This window comes from Telmatherina bonti (genome assembly GCF_933228915.1).
Source record: "Telmatherina bonti genome assembly, chromosome: 21".
Taxonomy (NCBI): Eukaryota; Metazoa; Chordata; class Actinopteri; order Atheriniformes; family Telmatherinidae; genus Telmatherina; species Telmatherina bonti.
The window spans coordinates 14094858-14116515 of record NC_136630.1 but is presented as its reverse complement, the minus strand read 5'-3'; the positions used below and the strand labels follow the sequence as shown (position 1 = coordinate 14116515).

The 21658-nt window shown below is 40.3% G+C and overlaps 1 protein-coding gene across 1 annotated transcript in view; it reads left to right on the top strand.

The window, feature by feature from the left end:
- LOC306771889 (adenosine kinase-like) overlaps window positions 1-21658 on the top strand; it is a 119765-nt gene that overhangs the window by 2829 nt on the left and 95278 nt on the right. Inside the window, exons 2-4 of the mRNA XM_079261211.1 lie at window positions 87-161; window positions 274-327; window positions 13720-13798. Of these exons, the coding sequence (XP_079117337.1) occupies window positions 87-161; window positions 274-327; window positions 13720-13798 (208 nt within the window). The remainder of the gene's footprint in view (window positions 1-86; window positions 162-273; window positions 328-13719; window positions 13799-21658) is intronic.

The window sequence follows — 21658 nt, the reverse complement described above, 5'->3', positions numbered from 1 at the left end:
AACAGATGATTTCCCATATCGCTCTGTTCGTGCTGGGGAACTTAGTGGGATTCAACATCATACAATGCGTTTTTGTCTCCTCACAGTGAGAACATACTTTTTGGGATGGGAAATCCCTTGCTTGACATCTCAGCTGTTGTGGACAAAGATTTCCTTGACAAGTAAGTTAAAATGCTCCGTTTGTTTTCACTTATTTATTTCATTTTTGTGTCCAAACCGGCCAAGTTACAACAAGATGATTAATGATTAAATTTTTTCCTTTTTTTCCTTCAGGTTTGGACTCAAGCCAAATGACCAGATCCTTGCTGAAGACAAACACAAAGCTTTGTAAGTTGTTTATATTGGGAAACTACACTTCAGTCAGTAGTGTAATGCATAGTGTTAAAATTACATGAAACCAAATTAGGGATACACTGGTCATTCATACCCTGCTACGACCATCTTGGCACCTTTAACTGTGCTCAAAATAGCCAAGCCATAAATCAGTGCTGGGTAAGTATGAGCTTAAGAACTTCATGCTCATTCATTGTTTAGATAATGAAACTGCAGTAAACTATACTCAACAGATTCTAAATTGTTAACATAAAAGTTAGATTTACTGTTTGTTTTTCTACCTCCACCATGCTCCACATTCATAACTATTATTTATTTATTCAAGAGAGCTTTTTCCAAACACGTGGGCTCCTTTTCCAGACCCACCGACAGTAATACTATACGCTTCCTCAAAACGTGCATGCTTGTTCCTGAATGTAGCCCTTCACACTTTTAAAAAGGAAGGTAAACACCAACACCAAGATGAAGAAATTTACTAAGCTTTAATTATTGGCTGACCTAACGGCATCCTTCTTGCTGTTTGATCTAAAGCAGATGGTTCCTGTGCGAGATTTTTTTTTTTCTAGTTAATTGTTAGTGTACCATCTGCGAGTAAAAAAGTGGTGAAAGGAAAGTGTTTGACTTTCATTGAAGTTTGGAAAATTAAATAACTTCTTATTGATAAGTAAAGCACACATATTACATAAAGGATGCATGAATATTTAACTTTTATAACATTTTACAAATTGTTTAAGAATGTTTGATTTGGTGAAAGGTGGAGATTTAGTAATTTCAGAACCTTAAAAGCATTCAAAAGGTTCAACTCATAACTCTTTCTGAGGTTCTTTAAACCAATCTTTCACCACATTTCTTTGCCAAATGACAAACACTGCTAATAATTGGAGTTAGTAACTTCCTCTGTGAATCTTTCATGCCATTGGAGCCTTTTCATTTACAGCATAATGAGTCTTCAGGCAATTCAGCTGCTGCAGCCTCTATAGCGTCTTCACTAATAAAAACTCTGGCCAATTTTCTCAGGATGGAGCCACAGCTCTCTCTTTTATGCTGTTATAAAGCAAGTGTCAGCTTAGTGAGCGGAATTGTGAGCTGATCCTTTCCCATGTCACTGCTGTCCAGTTGTATCTTGGATTTGATAACCACTATCTTATCTGCCAAGTGACTGCACCTTTAAGTATCTGAGTGTTTAAAGTGGTGTGTGGAGTTTTCCTGTGCACAAACATTGATTATGTCTGCATTCATTAACACATTGTACATTGTACTAACCAATATTTTTGAGACATTTATATAAAAAAATAAAAAGGCAGACCTGGATTGTGCACTCGTTTAGTTATAATTCTTCTGGTTTTTTTTTTTTTTTTTTTTTTTTGCTCGTGTGTTGTAACTAGTTTCAGATCGTTTACCTTTGAGAATGTTGTTCAAGAACACCTAAGGGTTGGTAATAATGGGATGCTGCTTTTACACTTTCTAAACTCAAATTCCACTTGTTACACTGCTGTGAACTTCAGTCATCACAGTGAAGTGGTCTTTTAAATGTTGTGTCATCAATGATGGCAGAAGAACTTGTTCATCCTGTTCCACTGTAAATTTGATCCAGATATTACTATTTTGGACAGGATTAAAATGGTCGATTGGCATTTGGTCCTGTTATAGTAGTTTTTATATGACGGTTTTAAAGCTGATGTTTTATTTTTTCTTAATTTTTCCAGGAAGTTTTGAAAAAAAAAAAATAGGAGGTGCACACAATGGTGCATATTGCATGAGAAATCGTGTATAAACCAAATGTAAATCAATCTAGTCAGCAATTGCATAACTAATGTTCACCAAAGTCTTATACATACAGTTGGAGGAGAGATTGGGATATCAGATCGCCCATACCTTACAATAGGCTACCTTGTCAGGTCTTGTTACTCTACAAAAGGGCACATGTGACCTTGGGCGGCGACTGTGATGGCGACACAAAGCAGCATCATCAGCAGTGTTGTTCTCCTTCAACACAAAGGCTGCGGTGTTATCTTTAGCCCCACAGACACTGTTCTCTCCACATTCTGCACAAGGTCAGGGCAGGATTAACATACAGCTTTGGTGGTTAAGTCCCAACACAATGCATTTCAATGCATGTCCTCTCCAGTAAAACACCAAAAAACGTGCTCGCCATCATGTTGGTCAGTTTATATCAGAAGCAACATGCATTGCTTCTAGGTTTTAAAAAAATGATTAGATGCTGTGATATGAGCAACGTTGTTCCTACTGATGAATCCGTATTTATTCTGCGTAATGAGTAATGAGATCATTGGTGGACTTGCAGGTCTGTGGAAGAAGAACTTGGCTGAAAAGTTCTGGTGACAAATAACTTCATTACAGAAAAGGCCTCAATAGACTTATGAAACCAGTCAACTAACACTATTGTTGCACGACTGAATCTCATGTAACACGATTCATTTTTTTTTCCTCCCATCACCCTGGTGGGAGAGAGATCATTGGATGCAGTGCACTGTGGCCGTTCCTAGATTCAATTATCTAGTCACAGCAGAGCCCATATAATCCTGTTGTGGCTGAGAAATTGCCTGCTGTACAGTAGAAACCATCTACGTCCGTGTTAGTGCTGGCTAGGGAGTTAATGCTTTTTTAGAGTGCGTGTGCGTGGTTGTGTTCTATATAAGCCACAGCTGTATTGTCTTTGTGTTTTTGATACGTGATTAGTTGTTTGCAAAAAGTGCTGGTTGTAGCCTTTTAAATCTGAAAGTTTGCAGCTTTTTCTCTGTTTTCTTCTTGTTCTGCTATGTGATAGAAAACATTTTTACTTTTTTGTGCATACAATTCCTTACAAAATAGAATATTATTAGATGAATAAAATGTTAGCCTTAGACTAAAAATATTTTGATTATAATTTATAATCAAGAAATCCAAATGTACTTTTTTTTATTTTTTATAAACGTTTCACTTATTTCTAAATGGGAAAATGTATATAATACAATACAACACAATACAATATAATTAGGGCTGTGACAATATGCTTTTGTCCCGATTCGATTCAGATTTTTGTGGGCGCCGATTCGATTTAAATTGGGATTCTCAAAATTCTTCAATATTGCCGATTTTTGTAGATTACAAACCAAAAAAAAATGTACAAAACTATTTTTGCTTGTCATTTTTCTTGATTTCAATTAGGAAAAAAACAACACAGCAGCCAGACCATCATTCTGCTGCTATAACACCCAAGAAGATAAGTAAAAAGATCAATAAAAACAATAAAAATGACAAAGAATTATAGTGGATTAATTTTATTTTTTTGGAAAAGAAAACTGATTTTTTTAAACAAAAATAAAAGATTTTCCCACTCCTAAATATATAATATAATATAATATATCAATTTTTCTTGGCCCTTTATGTATCTGTTACAGTCTGTTTATAAATCCTGCTCAGTCCTCTGTAGTACTCTTCCTGTCTCATATCACTCTGTTCTCTCTGTATGTCAGCTGTTGCGTCTCAGTATTTAAATTTCATCCATGATTTACATTCTGGTGGTTAGTGAGTCATGTTGCAGTAACTGCATGGGATGTGTACAGTCAGAGTTTTCACTTGGAGGATATTTCCACTGTGGTTTGTAAACTGCCGTCGAGGAAGATGTTTTCAACAGATGCTGGTTTTTCAGAGGAGGCTTTGTATGTTTTGAATTTGCGGTACGAGAGGAAACCAAGTAACCAAAGCATTGTTTGCGACTTCCTGTGCCTGCTTTAATTTCTGTATTTCAGTGGGTGACATTGTTAGATGTAGCGTTATACTTCCCCCTTGTTTTAAACTGACTGGTGTCATGGTTTAAATTTCTGTATTGTTCCTAGAAGGTAGGGGCTTTTCTTAGTTCTGTTACTCAGTAAGACTGAATATTTGCCAAACTACTGTCTGGTAAATATTCATTTTTAACCTGGAGCCATTTTCAAAATGAAGTCCCTTGTTGAAGTAGAGAGAGCATGAACCTGGCATGTCCAGCAGGTGGCAACAACAGTCTGTTGTTTCCACCCCAAGGAGCCTCCATAGGAAGTATGTCAACGTAATAAAAGCACGCCTCTTTGGGCTGGAGAATATTATAATGTGGTCAAATAGACATTTTATTTCTGTATAACTAGGTATTACAAGTTGTTACGAACACACAGCATTTCATAATATTCCATGCACCCAAACCCGCCTGGGATTGTTAACCATGCCACATTAGAGCTAATAATTATTAGTGTGTCAAATTAGTGAATCATTGTTACAATGAGTGTTTTTTTTTCCCCTCACAGGGAGGAGGGGAAATCATCTGGCTCCTGAATATTAGTGCTGTTCAAACATTTGTTTTATGACTCCCTCTGTCCAATGATAATTAATTGTTTACTTTCTCATCTCTGGATGATGGCGTGACTCTTTTCAGAGGTTGTTTGCTCACAGCAATTAAGTTCATCAGCGCTCATCTTCTCTCTCTCCACCCCCCCCCAGCTCTCTTTTTCTCTGTTTCTCCGTGCTAAATGCAGATTAGCAGCGTCACAATCACATCCAGAATGAGAGTAAACTCCTCATTATGCTGTGTGACCCTCTGCTGCATGAATAATTCAGGGCTGCAGCGTTAGTGGCTGGCTGTTATTAGCATTCCGGATGGCAAAGAAAAAGAGTGAAAAAAGGGAGGGAGAAGGTGGGAGGCTCATATCACTGACAGGGCTGACTCAGGGGGATCAGCACTGGATTGAGACACACATCACACACACATCATCACATGACACAGGAGATCAGTGGAGGTGCCTCTCCACTCACACACCCTGCTGTCTGTGTACATCTTACACACCCCTGCTGCTGCTGTGCAGCTCAATCTGCTTACTGGGAAGAAAACAACAAAGGCCTCTCTCACTGAGTACATGCTAAACACTCTGGCTCCTGGGTTCGTGTGTGTGATAGATTCTGCTCTGTAAACACACTTGACTCTACTCCTTTCTTTATTTTTATGTTTTTAATAAATAATGAAGCGAATCAAGAGTGCTAGAAACCCCCAGTGGAGCTATCCCAGTGTGTCATGAGCAGAAACAATCCTCCTTGTGTGGCGTGTGTGCGTGTCAGTGTGTGTGTTTGTGAGTACAGGCATGCAGGCATGCATGCGGAAGCTGCATGTGCTTGCCATGGTGCCACTTCACTGGATGCACTCATGCTTGACTGACTGTGTAGACACATTACAGCACCCCACCACCACCGCCACCTTTTATTTCCCAGATCTCTTGTCTGTTGCTAAGGCAGAGTGCTGTAGTACAGTATTTAAACACACCTCTTGCCGGCCGCTGGAGGGGGTCAGTGCGTCGGACTCCCCCCTGCCTCTCAGGACAAAGGTCATGGGCTTGTATCCATAAGCCATCCTCTGAGCCAGAGAGCAGAGATTAATGGCACTCAACTGGTAATTGAGACATCAGAAACATGTTCAGCTGCCAGCCGTGCTGCTCTTTATGTTTTATTGATAAGCATCAATCTGACAATTTGGGGCGCTTGCGTAAATCTGACGTGCACACCAGAGCTGTAGTCATTGGTAAGAAATGTGGATCTGTACCGGGGATCCCCAAATCTGGTCCTGTTGGGCCAGTGTCCTGCAGGTTTCTCACGGTGTCCCTGATCCAATACGCCTGACTCAAACTAAATGGATCCAACAGACTATGAGGTTCTGTACAATGACTCTTTACTTTGAGTCAGGTGTGTTTGAGCAGAGACACATTGAAAAACTGCAGGACACTGTAGCCCAAGAAGTCTGGATTTGGCCCTCCCTGATCTAGATCTTTTTAAATTCTAGAAATAATATCTAGAAAATGATAGAAATGGATTCAGTCTTCTTGTTCTTCTGTTTGTATTTGTGAAATGAATTGATGATTGTGGTGTGTTGCAGGGTGATTTTCCTGCATTTGAAACATGCACGCTGCATGATGAGAGATGGCTGATGCAATCATAATTAAGGCTTGTCCTTGCCGGAGCTGCAGATGCGTCTCTTTTGTTGATGGCAGCTGCCAGCAGGTGGTGCCAGAAGGAAACGTCACAAGTCAAAGGGGGTGTAACAAACACAATCTACATCTCTGTGCATGTGAGCTCTTCCTCCGCCTCCTCCTTCCTTTCCTCCTTCTCCTCCCTCCTCCTCTCCCTCCAATTCCCCCTTTTAAAGAGCGTTTTATAATTAAAATGTGGGCGTCTCAGCCAGTACATACAGCATGTTCAGTTCAAAAAAGCATGCTCAGGGCTATTTTTAGTCATCTTTGATCCCTCAGCAGTCACACAGGAAAAGCCACTGATGGCAGCAGCCCTTATACATGTAGGCTAGTTGATATACTATCTGTGCCGATCATTTCTTTACACCTAACCTGTGCGGGGGTAGAATTGGGAGGCCTGACTGGTGAGCAGAAACACTCCCTGTGTGTTTAAAGTTCACACTGGGCCATATGGTCCCCACAGTAGGGGGTGTTGGTGGAATTATTCACATGGAGCACTCTGAATCACCAAGATCCTGGTATCAACCTCCAAGATAAGGAGAATGTCTCAAAGGCTTTGTGCTCCGGCTTCAAATCTCAATCCTCAAGAGAACGCCAGAAGCCCCATCCATGCTTACACGCTCCTTCTTCCCCCTCTTCTGCGTCAACGTGTCCCTCTTTTTCTCTTTCATATCCTCAAACACACACATTCTCCCACATCCGCACTGTGCAGTGTGACAAACAACGCCACCTTCTGCAGCGTGAAGCCAAAAAACCTGACATTTTAGAGGAAATAATATGAACTCATCCTCCATGACCAGATTTTACCCCCACCATCTAATCCTTGAGTGCAGCCTAATTAAGTACAAACAGCAGTCCTCAGCTCATGCCAACAAATGTGCTGTTGCTTCTGCTGGATTGGCTGTTTATTAAAGGGATGCACATTTGTTGTTTCTGCATTCTAATGCAATTACTCACCCATTATGACCATGTAATTGTGCAGTCATTAATTGTGCATCCAGTCCATAATGTGGCTAAAATCATAGCTATTTTTTTTCTTTTTTTTTTTTGCACATTGAGACTCAAGATTGATTTTCTCTGCTAAATTTGCCCAAATGGACTGAGATACCTGAATGGCATCACGATGCTTTTGTGCAAATCAACGTTCCCTCCGACTGTAGTCTATTAGAGGATGTCAGAGGACAAGGAACAAGGCCTCAGTTGCTGTTTGAATCATGACTCATTTGTGTTCAGCACTTTTATGTGCCTCATTCTTTGCCATCTATTCCCATCCTGCTCTAATGTTCCAGTGATAAGAATTCTATTCATTCTGCGTTTCTCACCGGTTGCTTCAAAGAGAGAGACTCTACAGGCATTGAATGACAAGCACATCTATTTCTGAGAGGAGCACAAGCATGGTAGAAGATAATTATTGATTTAAAATAAGAAAAGAGAAGACTCAACCTTGAGCAGCCCAGTGATAGCATACAGCAGAGAATAATTAATGGGGCTGTCTTGTGTAGGGACAAGCTTTCACACTGAGACGAGCGTATTGATTTTAAACAGATAAACTGCGTAACCCTTTGTGAAGGGTTTGACAAACAATTTAATTGGGGAGGGGGGGCGGCAACAATATTCTTCACCCTTTCCATCTCCCTTTCATCACGTCCCTGAGCTGTTTTTCCTCTGCCTGACCTATGGAAACAATTACTGTGCATCAGGCTTCCTACTGCCTCCAGACTACCAAGGAAGGCTGCTGTAGGATGCATGTACTGATTGGGGAATCTAATCAATGGTGGAACTTGTCTCCACTCCAGATGCTTTTGTTGAAACTGGGATTACCAAAGCCTTTTAGCTGCATTGCTCCCTCTCTGCCTCTCAGATAGAGAGAAGATGGATCTGCCTGTTTAAATGTACCTGCCTGCTATAGTTGGAGGAGAGGTAATTTACTGTTCCTCTACAACCCACCTCCATCCTAATCCCCTAAGGAGAGCAGCAAAGATGCCCCAGTCCTCTAACTGCTTCGCTTGCCCCCTCCTGATTAGCGATAGGGTCCGTTTGATCATGTTTCCCTGCCTGTCCTTGTGATTTGTAAGCTGTTTAAACGTGAATGAGGCAATTAAATAAGAACGAACGGCATGTAGGAGAGTGGGTGCCATGGTGATCATTAACGATAAATTACCCTGGTGTGCACTCAAACACTCGGGAGGACTTTTCAGGCAGACCACTCCGGAGGATCCAGATCCAATCTAGCCATTGATTAACAGAGACTTGTTCTTCCTGTGAAATCACTCGACAGGGATTTTAGGGCACTCATCTGGTCTTATCGAGATAGGCTAACATCAAAGGCGAATGAAGAGGGATTGGGTAAATGGGCTCCCCTTGCCCTCCATGTAAGAGAGTTAGAGGAGCAAATCTTGAATTATTGCCTCATGTAAATAATCTACTTTGCTTGTTTTTTTTGGTGAGGTGAAAGAGGAACTTGTGAGTCACCCGGGGTAAAGAACACTCACAGTACTTTGGAAGCTCTCATATTTCCCTTGATGGGAAACAACGGTGGGGGCTCCATCCCCAGGAATGTAAACAACACAGTGTTCCTGACTTGTGTGATCTGCCCCAACAATTTGAATGTGTTAAGCCGAGGAGCTGTAGAGGTATTTGTTTTCAAGGAGGACTCTCATTTCCTGAGAGTACAAATATTGTATTCAGCAGCTTGATTAATCTAATTTGGATATGATTTGATTAAAGCTGAATAAATAAGTGTCATGATTAGTTTCAATTGGAAGGTATAAAATTGAAAAATGGCACATTGACTTCAGTTGGAGAGTGATATCTGGTCATCTATCAGAATGTCACAGGCAGTCTCTTGTAAATTACGTGTAACATAGCACAGTCTTCCCATACATTAGGGGAATACATAGCATCGCTGAAATTGCTCTTCCATTGAACAACACCAGCAGGTTTTAAAAGCCGAGAACATTCTGTTCAAAACAATTTCTTTTCCTCTGCTCCCTCCCATCATAGAGTGAGCTTAGACTGCAGTGGATGGAAAGGGATTTTCTATCCCTAAATGGCCATGGGGGCCGTTTACGGTGTCACTACTATGGGATCACATGATGTTTGAGGGTCTAAAGGTCTCGAGGCAGCTGCTCCTTTTCGGATGGGATTTTTTGAGGCGTCCAAGAGCAGGGCCCCATGCTGTCTGCACTGAAAGGTGGAGCAAATACTTCTAGTGAGAGAGGAAGAAAAAAAAAAAAAAGCTCAAATCCTCAGAAGCTGTGTGTCTATTTGAAATGGGTCTGGAGTCACTCGGCTGCCTTCATGTTATAAACACCCACAGTGCTCAAATTCTTCTTTTGTCAAGGAGTCATAACAGGTGTCTAAGGAAGGATTTTTTTCCCCCCGGTTAGCATATTTTCCACTTGCATGGAAACTTTTTTTCTTTATTAAGAACATTCTGCCCTTGGTAGACCCCTTGCCTTGAGACATATGTACACTCTCTTTGAAGCAGTTAAGGTTACTTTCACACAAGCTCAAAATTTGGCCATGCCTAGTTAAGCCAGGTTACGTTGAAGTATTGAACTCGTCTTGCTCACACGTTAGTAAGCAGTGATGCACTTTGCATGCAGTGTTTGCGTCAGGGTGTATTGCACCTATCTATAATAGATATCACACATTTCTCATTAAACATCAAAATTCAAGCTCGCTCCTTCATAACAGGCGACCCTGAAAATGGTTTTTTAAATCCTTACAGGCATTAGAACATGACATAACCCGACCTCTTTGGGATTGCACTTTCGCATTTTCACAACTCCTTTCGCTCTGTTAATTCAAGTTGAATTTGCACACAGGGCCAGTGGGAATGGTATGGTCCAACTTGAGCTTTATACCATGTCATTTGATTTCTTTTTCCCTCCCTGATATAAACACATATACAAGTGGACAGTCTTCATTGTACAGCTGAAGGAAAAAAAAAACTGGCACCTCTTAATATGCTATATCATCTTGACTGCAGTTGGGTCAATTACCTTGGCAGGGTGGACACATTTATACAGCTAGTCCCATGGGAGGCTGTTTATGTGAAAGATGTGGCAAATACACATTATTCATGTTCCCAGCTTCTGAGATAAAGCCTTTATCTAGGAGCGAAGCAGAGCTTTGCATCACGTTACGCCTTAACATCGAAGCTATTGATGTCTGAAATGGCAGTATGATGGGAAAATACAGAAAGGAAAGAACTGCTTTCCATATTTCTCTGTGGACTTGCTGAGTTCCTGTGGCTACGCTCAAAAACTCTGCAATTGTTTACTCCCCATTCCCTAGTGCAATGCTTGTTTTCTTAACTCATTGTGTTTAGTCTGTAACATTCATTTCTAAACTTTGCAGTATGGTTCATACAGCAGATATTTAATCAGAAGTGGTCTTTCCCTAAATAAATTGCCTGACTTTCAGGCTTTTATACAAAAGGAAATAGGTAAAACTTGTTTTCCTAATAGCCCTGAAAACATGGGCTATGAAATGCAAAATAGTTGCTCATTTCTGCCACGCTAAAGATGAATCGTTTCTTTTATTTCGTGCATCCCTTTGAGGAAGCAGTTCAAATTCCTTAGTTACAGCTTTTGGTTCTCGTGTTGCTTTGATACTGTATGGCTAACTATAACCATGTGTGCCTCTTTTGTTTTTATCAAGCTAGCATTAAGACCCCAACTGTCTTTTTTTTCAGCTCTGGCAACAGTTATGGTCAAGCATCCGTTTTAACTAAAGTCAGCATTTTTTGGAGTTACTATTTTTCTTCTTTGGTAGTTTCTTTAAACAACCTGCACTTGGAGTGTCTGTTCAAAGAGGGCAATTTTATGTGTCCGAGTTTACATACTGTTGTTTCCTATATTGCCAGGAAAAGAAATGAAATATATGGATAATTTAACTTGAAATGGATCAGTAAAAGCTTGACTAATTTCAAACAATTTACCCCTTTATGTGTTTAGGGTCACGTGGTGGTATTGGTAATAGCACCCGACTAAAATGCTTTTAAACAATGTTAGGTTGCTGGTGTTCTTAATCTGGCAGTGCAAAAAATATGTCCAAAAATAGTTGTTTGCCACTGTATTATTCTTACAATAAACTTTTAAGCTGCTAAGAATGGACCCCACCTCTTGCTTCATGTCAAGCGGGATTCTCCAGTGTTACTAACAAAGGTTTAAGCTGGTGCAAGTCCAGAAGAATTTATTGTTTTTCATTTGTGTAGGGTAACTCAGTTCAGTAGATGGTTCTTCTGTGCTGCACAGAGACTGCTTAAAAAAGTGTAGTCAAATTTAGCACAAATCTAGTCTTAATGTGGTCATTTTCCAGTACATTCTGACTTGAACTGAGAAATTTCCACCTTTGGTCTAATTGGCAAAGTGTTAATGCCAGCTCTGAACAGCATCTGCAGTTGGGAGGACGTTTTTCTGCAAGTAAATTGAGAGGGTGGAGCAGTCGCTAGAATTTAGTGTACACATGTTCTAAATAGCGACACATCAAAACCTGTAATGATTAACTAAGCATGGTAGTTGGCCATATAGTCAAAATAGGTTATTTAAAGTAACAAAGTAGTTAATATCTACATGTATGGAATAATTGGTTAAGGTTGTTAGCCATCAAACAGTCTCTTAAAACTGAAGTACAACATTGGCTCTCAAATACACTTAAATGGTTTGAAAATAATTAACTAAATAACTAATTACATGTCATTTTTCATTAAATGACAAGTTTGCTACTGTGTAGCCATGCTATGAAGTAATATGTCAAAGAAAATGCTGACTCAAACGCAGAGGTTGCTGCTGCCAGTCTAAATGGTAGCAACAATAACTAGCATGTTAGCTTGCTAGTATGAAAGCTAGCTCTCAAACATCAAAATAAGTAATAATATATCCCCTCTTAGTTCTTTCAGACTTTAGAATACAGTAATTCATGAAAGGAATGTTGTTTTGTAGGGTTAGTGTTAAGGTTGTAAAACAACAACTCAGGGAAAAAAAGCAGGGGGATTCGACAATCTGACATTACATATAAGTGAATAAACAATCGGCAGTACTAGTGAAAAGGTGGGACACACTTTCCCATTACATTTAATTGGTAAATGTGTCTGAACCTTTATGCTGGCTTGGTGGATAAATCTTTCTATCTTAACTTCTGTCATACTTTCATACTCCCTGCGGTTGTCACATCTGCTCTTCATTTATACCTGTACATCCTCTACCTTTGGAATTTTTATTGACTAATTTGTGGTGCTAATGAAGTGCAATTTCTCCTCACTCTTACACATCTTGTAATATGCCAAGCGTGGAGAAACCTGTTGTATACCCATGTTGCAGGTGTTTAGAGTCATGGCTGGAGGCATCTTGTCTCTGTCTTACTGCTTTGTTCTCATGAATATGTTGTCTTACATTTCGTCTGATACAAACCTTTTGAACTCCAGCGAGAATTCATTAAAATTTGCAAGTTACAAAAAAATATTCTGATTGCTGTACATATCCTTCATGCTAATAATATGACAATGTGCACAGTTCAACCCAAGTGGCAAATTCTGGCGGTTAAAAGTGAAGTATATGCGGACATGCATGAAACTGCAGTTCCCTCCTCATCTGCTAGGGGCTCCAAAACTGAGAGAATCTCCATAGACTCCCATGTTAAAAAGGCCAACTTCATAGCAGAAATAAACATGTTTACAGCCTGGTTCAAAAATCCATTTTTGGTCTAATAGGTCAGGTTTACCTTCATGACAACTGTGAGGGGAATACATTTTTTTCTAATTCACCCGTTTTTTAAAAGTAATTTAATCTTGAAATTACGCATATTTAGGGACGTGTTATTTTGATTGACAGGTACCCCATGTCCCACTTCACGCATGAAGAACGTAGAACAACTGTGGTTTTTAACCAGTTAACAACGTGACTTAGTTTTAGCCCGCTTATCTCTGTTAGCTGGTTAGCTTCTGGTATTTCCGGGTTAGCTCGATAAGCTCTTAGCTACAGGCAGCTCGGAGTTTGCTCGATGTGAGCCCCCCTCTCAGCTCTACTTCTTTGCCCTTATATGTATTTTCCAGGCGAGACGACACGCATGCCCCTGCCAAGATGGCAATGGTAGGAACTGAGCTTTCAATTCAGCTCTTCAGAAACCTATGGGTGACGTCACAGAGGCTCCATCCATCTTTTTATATACAGTCAATGGTTCTACCATAGATTATGTTTCTTTGCAGAGACATTCATATTTAGCTGTTGTCAACTGCAGTGGCATAAACTTTAATAATAAAGCCAGGACGACACAAACATAAATACACTGCATGCTTTTTAAATTATTTTTTAAAGCTTTAATCTGTCAATAATAATTGTAAAGATGACAAACTGCAACTTGATGGAAACTTCTTCAACTTTTTTTGTTTCAGGTTTGCAGAAATCATCAAGAGGAACAAAGTTGAATACCATGCTGGGGGTTCTACCCAGAACTCAGTAAAAATTGCTCAGGTTAGTCTTCTCTGGCCTTCTGAAGTGTGTCTGAATGTGTTTTTTGAATATACAATCATATACTTGTAACCTTAGATTTGTCAATCTGGCAGCCCTGGGAATACAAGAACATAACTGCACAATACTTTGACACATTCTAGTATTAGATGCTGTGAGTTCATCAGACCTGCCACAGAAAGAGAAAGGCGGGGAGGATTAATAATATTTACACTGTTATCTGGTTGGCCTAATTTCCTGAGACATATCAAGCTTTAATTAGGGAGAATTACAAGTAGATGCAATTAACATGTCAACACAAATTATATCAAACAAATGCTGATCTTCTCTCTAGCTGTTAGACACATTCAAGCATCTAAAAGAAATTGGTGATTGTCCAAATTTAAAATGACAATCTGAACTCCAAAAGATTATTTCATGAATCACTTTTTCTTTTTTTTTATTTTAAATGACTGCAGCACGTCTGAATTTGACATGTGGTGATTAGTTGCTGATAAGGCTTTGGTCGGCTTGCAGTAAACAAAGAAAAAGCATCCAGCTGAAAAATAATTCTCTTCCAAGGAGGAGAAATGAGTGCAGAAGCTAATTGAGAAGCTGATGTCTGAAAGCAGAGTCTTTCTTGACTGTGGGTTTTTGTTTTTCTGTTAGTGTGGTGTGCAGATTGCATGTATACCCATGTGCTTGTGTGTGTTTGTGTATTTAGCAAAAGATAGATTCAGAGCGAGGGAAAAGAAAGCAGGCAGGCCCTCAGGCTGCCACCATCTCTGAGCTTTGGAGACAGTAAACATCCTTTAAAAAGAGATGTGGAGCTGTGCACCTCCGTACAAACACTCTTTAATTATAAAGATCACAAGCGTTTGCATAAAACCGAATCGCTCACAGACATTAACTGTCAACTGGGTTTTATTCTCTGGGCAACAATTTCTCCTTTTTAAAAATTATTCTGTGTGCTTTAACCAGTGCTGAGCTCACTTTTCTCCTCATGTGAATTACAAGCTTAAAAATGTTACCACTAAATTTTCAGCAAGCTATTTCCTCCACCTGTCACAAGTCAAGCTACAGCAAGAAGGACAAGTATTCAGTTTGGTCTATTCCTCAGTTAAGACATTGGCATTGACAATCATTTCTCATGTTTCAATTAAGAGGACGCTGTAGGAATTGCCCCAAGCTCCAAAACACCTCCAATGTGAAATCAGATGGAGAAAGACTTTTAATGCTGGCCTTAACTCAAGGAGAAGCCGTCATGGCCTCTGTGCCCTGCGAGAAGCGTTTAGTCACCTAAATTGGCCTCTTAATGGCATAGCAGGCCCTAGTCAAATGTTATTCTAATGTGTTTATTTGGATATTTACCCCCTTCTGAGGAAAGATGTAGGGTTGATTCTGAAATGCTTCAGATAACAAGAGTGTTTTCGTCCCACACCCTTAAGTCTGAAGAAACGGTTTTCGTCAATATATGCCTTGAAGCGCAGACTTTTCCACATTTCACTTTCAGTTGATGGTGTTCTTTTATGAAAAATGTATAATGCATAACCAGCTTCCAGATTATCACATTGTAGCACCTGCAATATGTGAAACTTCAAACCCAGTTGTATTGTGGAAGCTGAACCTTCAAACACGAATGATATGCGCTGCAGCCCTGAATCCACATCAAAGGGGCCCAGTGACTAAATGAGATGCTCGATCCAGGGCAGGTTTGCTCAGGAGCACATTTGCCGCTGGAGGAGGGAGAGGAGTGTTCAGAGGCTTTGCACAGGAATCGCTACACATGCTGGGAAAAACCCAGGGTGTGGGAGGATCAATGTCTTCGCTGGCAGAACTAGCACTTCCCTCCAAAACTCAACCGCTTCATCTGAGGCTGTAATAGGTTAAATACTGCCTCTTCATCCGAGTTCAGATTTCTGTACTATCAAGGAAAACGTAAACCTCAGCTTTGGGAAGATGCAGAATCGATGGTAATTGGATTTAGTCAAATGAGGATTGACCAAGAAGAAGCTTAGATGGATAAGCGTTGTTTCCCTCTAAGCACTGTCACTGCCCGGCTCTTTGATTTTTGGCAATGTTTGCTATTTATCAATGGCTGACAGTCAATGCTATCTTTGCTTTTTCAATTTTAGTGCCATTGTTCATATGAGCATTACGACAAACTAGAAAACTCACAATAATTATATTAAAACATTTGTGCTTCTGTAAAATTGCGCCTGACGGGGTCAAGTCTGTGAGCTACTAAGTATGTATGCAGAGCACTCTGGCTCTGGTTCTTTTAAGAAAAAAGGTTTAAGGTTCTTGCCTTTGCCCAGACTCTAACAAACACCATGCCCTGAAGGCGCATCCAGCAGAAAGGCTTACCTACTGGATGTTGCAGGTCTGTAAGGTAACAAAAACCAGCCCAGTGTTGCCTGCTCACATACAGCCTCACACATCAAAGGGGCTTCGGCTCGGATAGGGCACGGCGGGAAACAACAATCATCTTCTTTTTCTTTTATTTATTTGCAAAGTTGAAGGGGGGGGAAATGTGGCTTTTCTTAGCATCTGATCCAGAATTTGGTACTGCCAAGCACTCATGGTGTTTATCACAGGTGACAGAATTGGTCGGGGGAGTCAGTTGACTGGGGGGGCTGTATCAAGAAGCACAGTCAATTCATTTAGACAGAACATCAAAGTCCTCCAACAGCTCCTAGGGGCCCAGAGATTGAAGTCTGAGCAGAGACAGGCTCATAGGGAGTTATTGCTGCTGTGAGGGAAGTAGATCCTACTCTGACTGCCTTGTGTAAACCGTGCACTCTCATTAGCTTCCCCACAAATCAACACCATTGACATATTGTATTCCTGTGCATTATAAGCAGACTTTGTAGTCATTCACGAAACAGACAAATGACTTTCTCTAAGTGCCTTAGCTGTAAATGTGTCACAAAAAGTTATGATTAATTATGTTCCCTTTTCTTTATTTAGATTGTGCGCAATTTTTGCAATCTACATCATCAATTCACTGTGATGTCTTAATTATTGTTTAGAGAGGAAAGGCTTTTGAAAAATCTGCTGCCTCTGTCATGGTTATGATGCCTGTTTAACATTTCCTGAGACTTGGTCAATCGCGGACCGGGTGAATGGGGCCCAGCCTCGGTTGTTGGCTCTGAGCTCCTAATTGAAAACGCATGTGCGCCACACTGTTGAAAGTTGTATTTAAATAACAGAAGAAAAAAAAAAATCCCACAGCACTACTTGACTTCGAGAAAGTTCCTTACCAGCTCATATTTTGCTACAGAATACTTAAACTGGTTTTGATGTCTCATTGAAGGCTGTGACTTATTTCTCTGGGTGAAAATATTCCATGACCTAATGTTTGGCTTTTACCGCTCGTTTTGTTAGATAAATAAAGAATGGCAACTTGCCTCCATTTGAATGGGCTAAATGAAGGAATGCCTATGTCTGGTACCACTTAGAGCAAAGAGGACAGTTAAAGAGAAAGAGTAGAGCTTTTGTATTCAAACTATGTGGGTGAACTTTCAGGAGGATGTGCTTATATACTCTAATGGGGGCATTTGTAATTTTTCCGTCACTTTCTGTTTTTACTTTTTCTCCCCGCACTTAATTATCGCCATTAAAACAAATGTGCTTTGTCTGTAAAGAGACTTAGAGGGGGTTTGAAATATTTGATGTTGGCTCATATACTTGAGTTTTTGGGGTTTTTGATCAAATTAAGAAAGCTTGTGCTTGCATAGATCGCAGCACAGCTGTGCTAAAATGAGCACACTAATGACCGATTTAAACCCAAACCCTGGTGGGCCTTTGAGTTTCACGCCGCAGAAATCAGCCCTCTCAAGTATGTGCCTGTTGTTAAAGCAAAACCCTCATGTTTGTTTTAAGACAGGTTAATTGCAGAACCACTGTTGGCACCCACTCTAAGCCGTTTTATGGCACCGGGGTCTTGTCGTTTCCTTCCCATTACGAAGCAGAGAAAGGTCACAGTCTGTTAAGCTTCTCGTGAGAGATGCATGAATCCAAATGGATTTTTTTTTCCCTTTTTCATTCCCATCTCCACTCAGTCTAGGCATTCCAGGTGTGCAAGTATACACTTGAGAAGTTGGAGGGTGGGGAGTGGGAGGGTGCCATTGTTTTTCTCGGCACAAACAGTGGAAGCAACGAACGCCTCATTCGCTTTGATGAGCGATGTGTTCATGCGTGGGCTTCAATGTCACCCGCCATGAGGCAGCTGTGAAGTCGCAGCTCATGTCTGTGGTGCCATTTACTCAATGATGAAGTGGGGAGATCTCTGTTGGTTCCACATTCACCTCCCCTCTACACACTTGTACACACACTGTTTGAGCATGTGTTCCTCCCACCTTAACTGTATTATGACTGCAAGTCACAGCCAATACTAGCATTTATTAAATCTCAAGCTCTCTGATCACAATGACAAAGGTTGAGTGGGTGATTATGCAAGGTTTTGTCATCAGTAAGTGTTAAAGAGATGATGTCCCCAGCTTGGCACTACTTTTTTTTCTCGTTCTGAAATGTGACTTTGCCACAAAAAACAATTAGTTAGATTCAATTTTCCTCTCAGAATCTCAGTATTATTGCCCAAGCATAAATTGGCATATTTTTACCATATAGGTGACATATCAACATCCTTTTTGAAGTTAATTTGCCATCAAATTCACAACTTAATTCAGGCTGCCAAAGGGAAGACGTGGGGAGTAGATTGTAACTCATAAGTATGCATTGGAAAAGAGTGTTGATTAACATTGAGGGCTCGAGAGACAGACACACTCAATGTGTATCATCTACCCTCACAGGCTGGCAGTGGAATTGAATGTGATATCTTGCATAACGTGTCCTTGCTTTAAGTCCTTGGTTCCAGGCTCAGAAAGAAAAACCACACTATTGGTTCGCTTGCTTTTTGCTTGGCTGCTGTACAGCTGCCCAGGCTCCAGGCAAACTCTGACTGACTGAAATCTGAAAGGACTTGTGAAGTAGACAGTAGTCCACATATCTGGCAGCGTTCTCATGTCAAATTACAGGAAGATGTTTTGTGCAAGACACTTGATATGCTAGAAATGCAGTTGAAATGGCCTCCTGAAAGCAGACATTTTTTGTGTATGTTGCACAGGGGACGAGAGGGGAGGGGGGGGGGGGGGGGGTATGCCCTCAAAAGATTGTGAGAACATTTCAGACTGTAAACAACGGTTCATTAAACCAACAATTGTCATAATTATCTTTTGACACAGGTCAAATAACTGGCGAATGAATGGATGATTGTGCATTTTACACAACTGTTCCACATTTTTGTACCAGTATTGAGCGATGCCCCTCGCTCATATTTCCCCACTGAATGCCTGTGGCAGTAGTATTTATTTGGCAGATTCTCAGCATGCTCCCACTCTTGCGGTTGAAGTGTTGCATAGCAACTGAGAAAAACAGCTTTAAATATTTTGGTTAAAAAGGTTTTAAGAAAATAAAGAACAGCCTGCAATTACTGTTCATTTCTCCCGAGTTCATAAGTTTAAGGAGCTGCAGAATTGCGCCAAGTAATAAATGAAATACGGAATTTGGCTTTGTGTTTGCCTGGAAAAAAAAAAAAAGAAAGACGGTACATCTAGAATATTGCCTCCTCTCATGCCAGTTCATCTTTTTCTGTTTGGTTTATCGAATAAATGCTGGCAGCTGTCTGCACCTTCACTAATTCACAACTGTTTTGAAACAAAGCTTGCAGTAATTTTCAGAGTGCAGTTTGGCTCAGTTTTCAAGCCAACTGAGTATATCTTTGACAGGATGGAAAATGTGTAGGTGAGTGCAAATTTGAAGTGATGTGCCTCAGGAAAACGGATAGGGATGGAGCGACGGGGATGGCGGCGCATGTGGAGAGAGAGAAGCTGGATGACGCACAGCAGGTGACAGACAGACACTAATAGTAATGGCTCTTATCAGTGCTGCGCTCACTCCCTCTTTTCACATGGGCTCTGACATCCTCCTCCTACTCCACCCCCTCCATCTAGCAGGGGGTGTTGGGAGCTCGCTGGGTTGTGCAGCCCGTTCAGACGGAAAGAGCCTGCCAAACACCGGTTCCCTCACATATAAATTGCATCATTAACATCGCCTAGATTATTCCAGGCTCTCCCACCGGGTTTATGGCAGCACTGGCTCAACTTAACTATTTGACTCGCTGAAGACATTCAGGTTTCCTGAGTGAGCTGTGCTTAGATCTGCTTTTGAAATGCGCCGGTTCTGTTCTCTCTTAAGGTTTTAAACAAATCCAGAGGAAATTAGTCTGTTTTTTTTTTTTTCTTTACATGCTTTACATTTTTCATTGAGTTGTCAGGGGTTGATTTATAGGTTGTGATGTACACCAAAAGACACAGGTTTTTATCAGAGTTTGACTATATGGTGAAAATTAGAGCTTAGCGTGGAGCCTGAACGCAGTATTCCAAAGTCTAATGCTTTCAGTATGTCTCTGTTTATTTACCAGAACATGGTGTGTTCAGAATCAGCAATAAATATTACGGTTGGCTCCATATAAGTGGGTTTTTTCAGTGATTTATATGTTTTTAGAATGACAATAAACAGTTTAAAGTGCAGCACAGTCTTAAATAACCAGTCACAAATTACTTTGTCAATAAGGAGGTTTATCTGAAGAAGAAATATAAGCATATATAATACATACAAATCACGACTGCCACTCTGGTGTGATTACTTGTTCCATGAATATGTGTAATAAATACGCATCACATTGGCAAATAACCAATTACAATAACTTTTGATGAGATTTTTTAGTTTCTTTTTGTTCTGTGTTTCTGCATAAATATTTCCAAAAAGATTACAGGTATTAAATGTTCAGTAAAAACATACCAGTTCAAGAGATGAGTCAAAAAAGCTCTAGTTGGTTCTTTCCATGTGGAAGAGCCATTCCTGCACTCATACATGTTGGTTAGTTGTAAAAGCATCTTCTTAAGGCCCATTTATCATCCCTTACGTATGTGAATGGCTTAATCTGTTTCAGATTCTGTCATACATCGTAGCCCTCTTACTTTCATGTATCTTTTACATCACCGTAGTTGTTAAGGCAGCTCATCCACTACTGGGCAGTGCTGCGTTCAGTTAATTTCCATGTTTTGACATTGGTTGGTAGTGGAAATGAGCTGCCATAAAGTTGCCTCCAACTGTCCAAAAATGCCAGAAGAAGTAGAAAAATAAACCACAGAGGTTTTTGCCTTCTCCTCAACCTCTGCTGTGTCTTCTTTTTATTTGGTATGAACTTCTTTTTTTCTTTTTCATCTTAATTTTTCTTCTCTGGTACATTTCTTTCGCTGGGTGTGTGTCAGTCATGCAACTCAATACTGCTTCCGCAATTTCCGATGGTATTACTCTGTTTTCTGTGTTAACTGACTGCTAGTTAAACACCTTAAAAATGGACCAAATTATGCACGTAACCAACGCAGGAGATGAACAAAACTGTCCATCTGTCTGTGTATTCATTTTCTTGCGTCAAGTATAAATGTACCTTAAATGAAATTCAGTCTCATTGATACATTGAGACTAAAGGCAGGTCCGTTGTATTTATATGCGTGACAAAAGTATGTGAACCTTGTTGTCTGTTGTGACACTGCTCTCCTGCAAATAAATATACCTGGTCCTGCTCATCAGCTTGGAAATTTTCAACTTAATCTTATGTAACACATGCAATTCTCAGATGCTGGTGGGTTTTCACAAATGAACTGCTTATTTCTTGCACTGCATGTGACTTGGCTGATTTATCAGACTGTGAGTCTTTATAAGTTTTTTAAGTGGAACTACTCAGATGTTAAGAGCTGTCTTGCTGAATAGCTCATTAAGTGTGATTCATACAAACATTCTGACATTTTCTTTTCA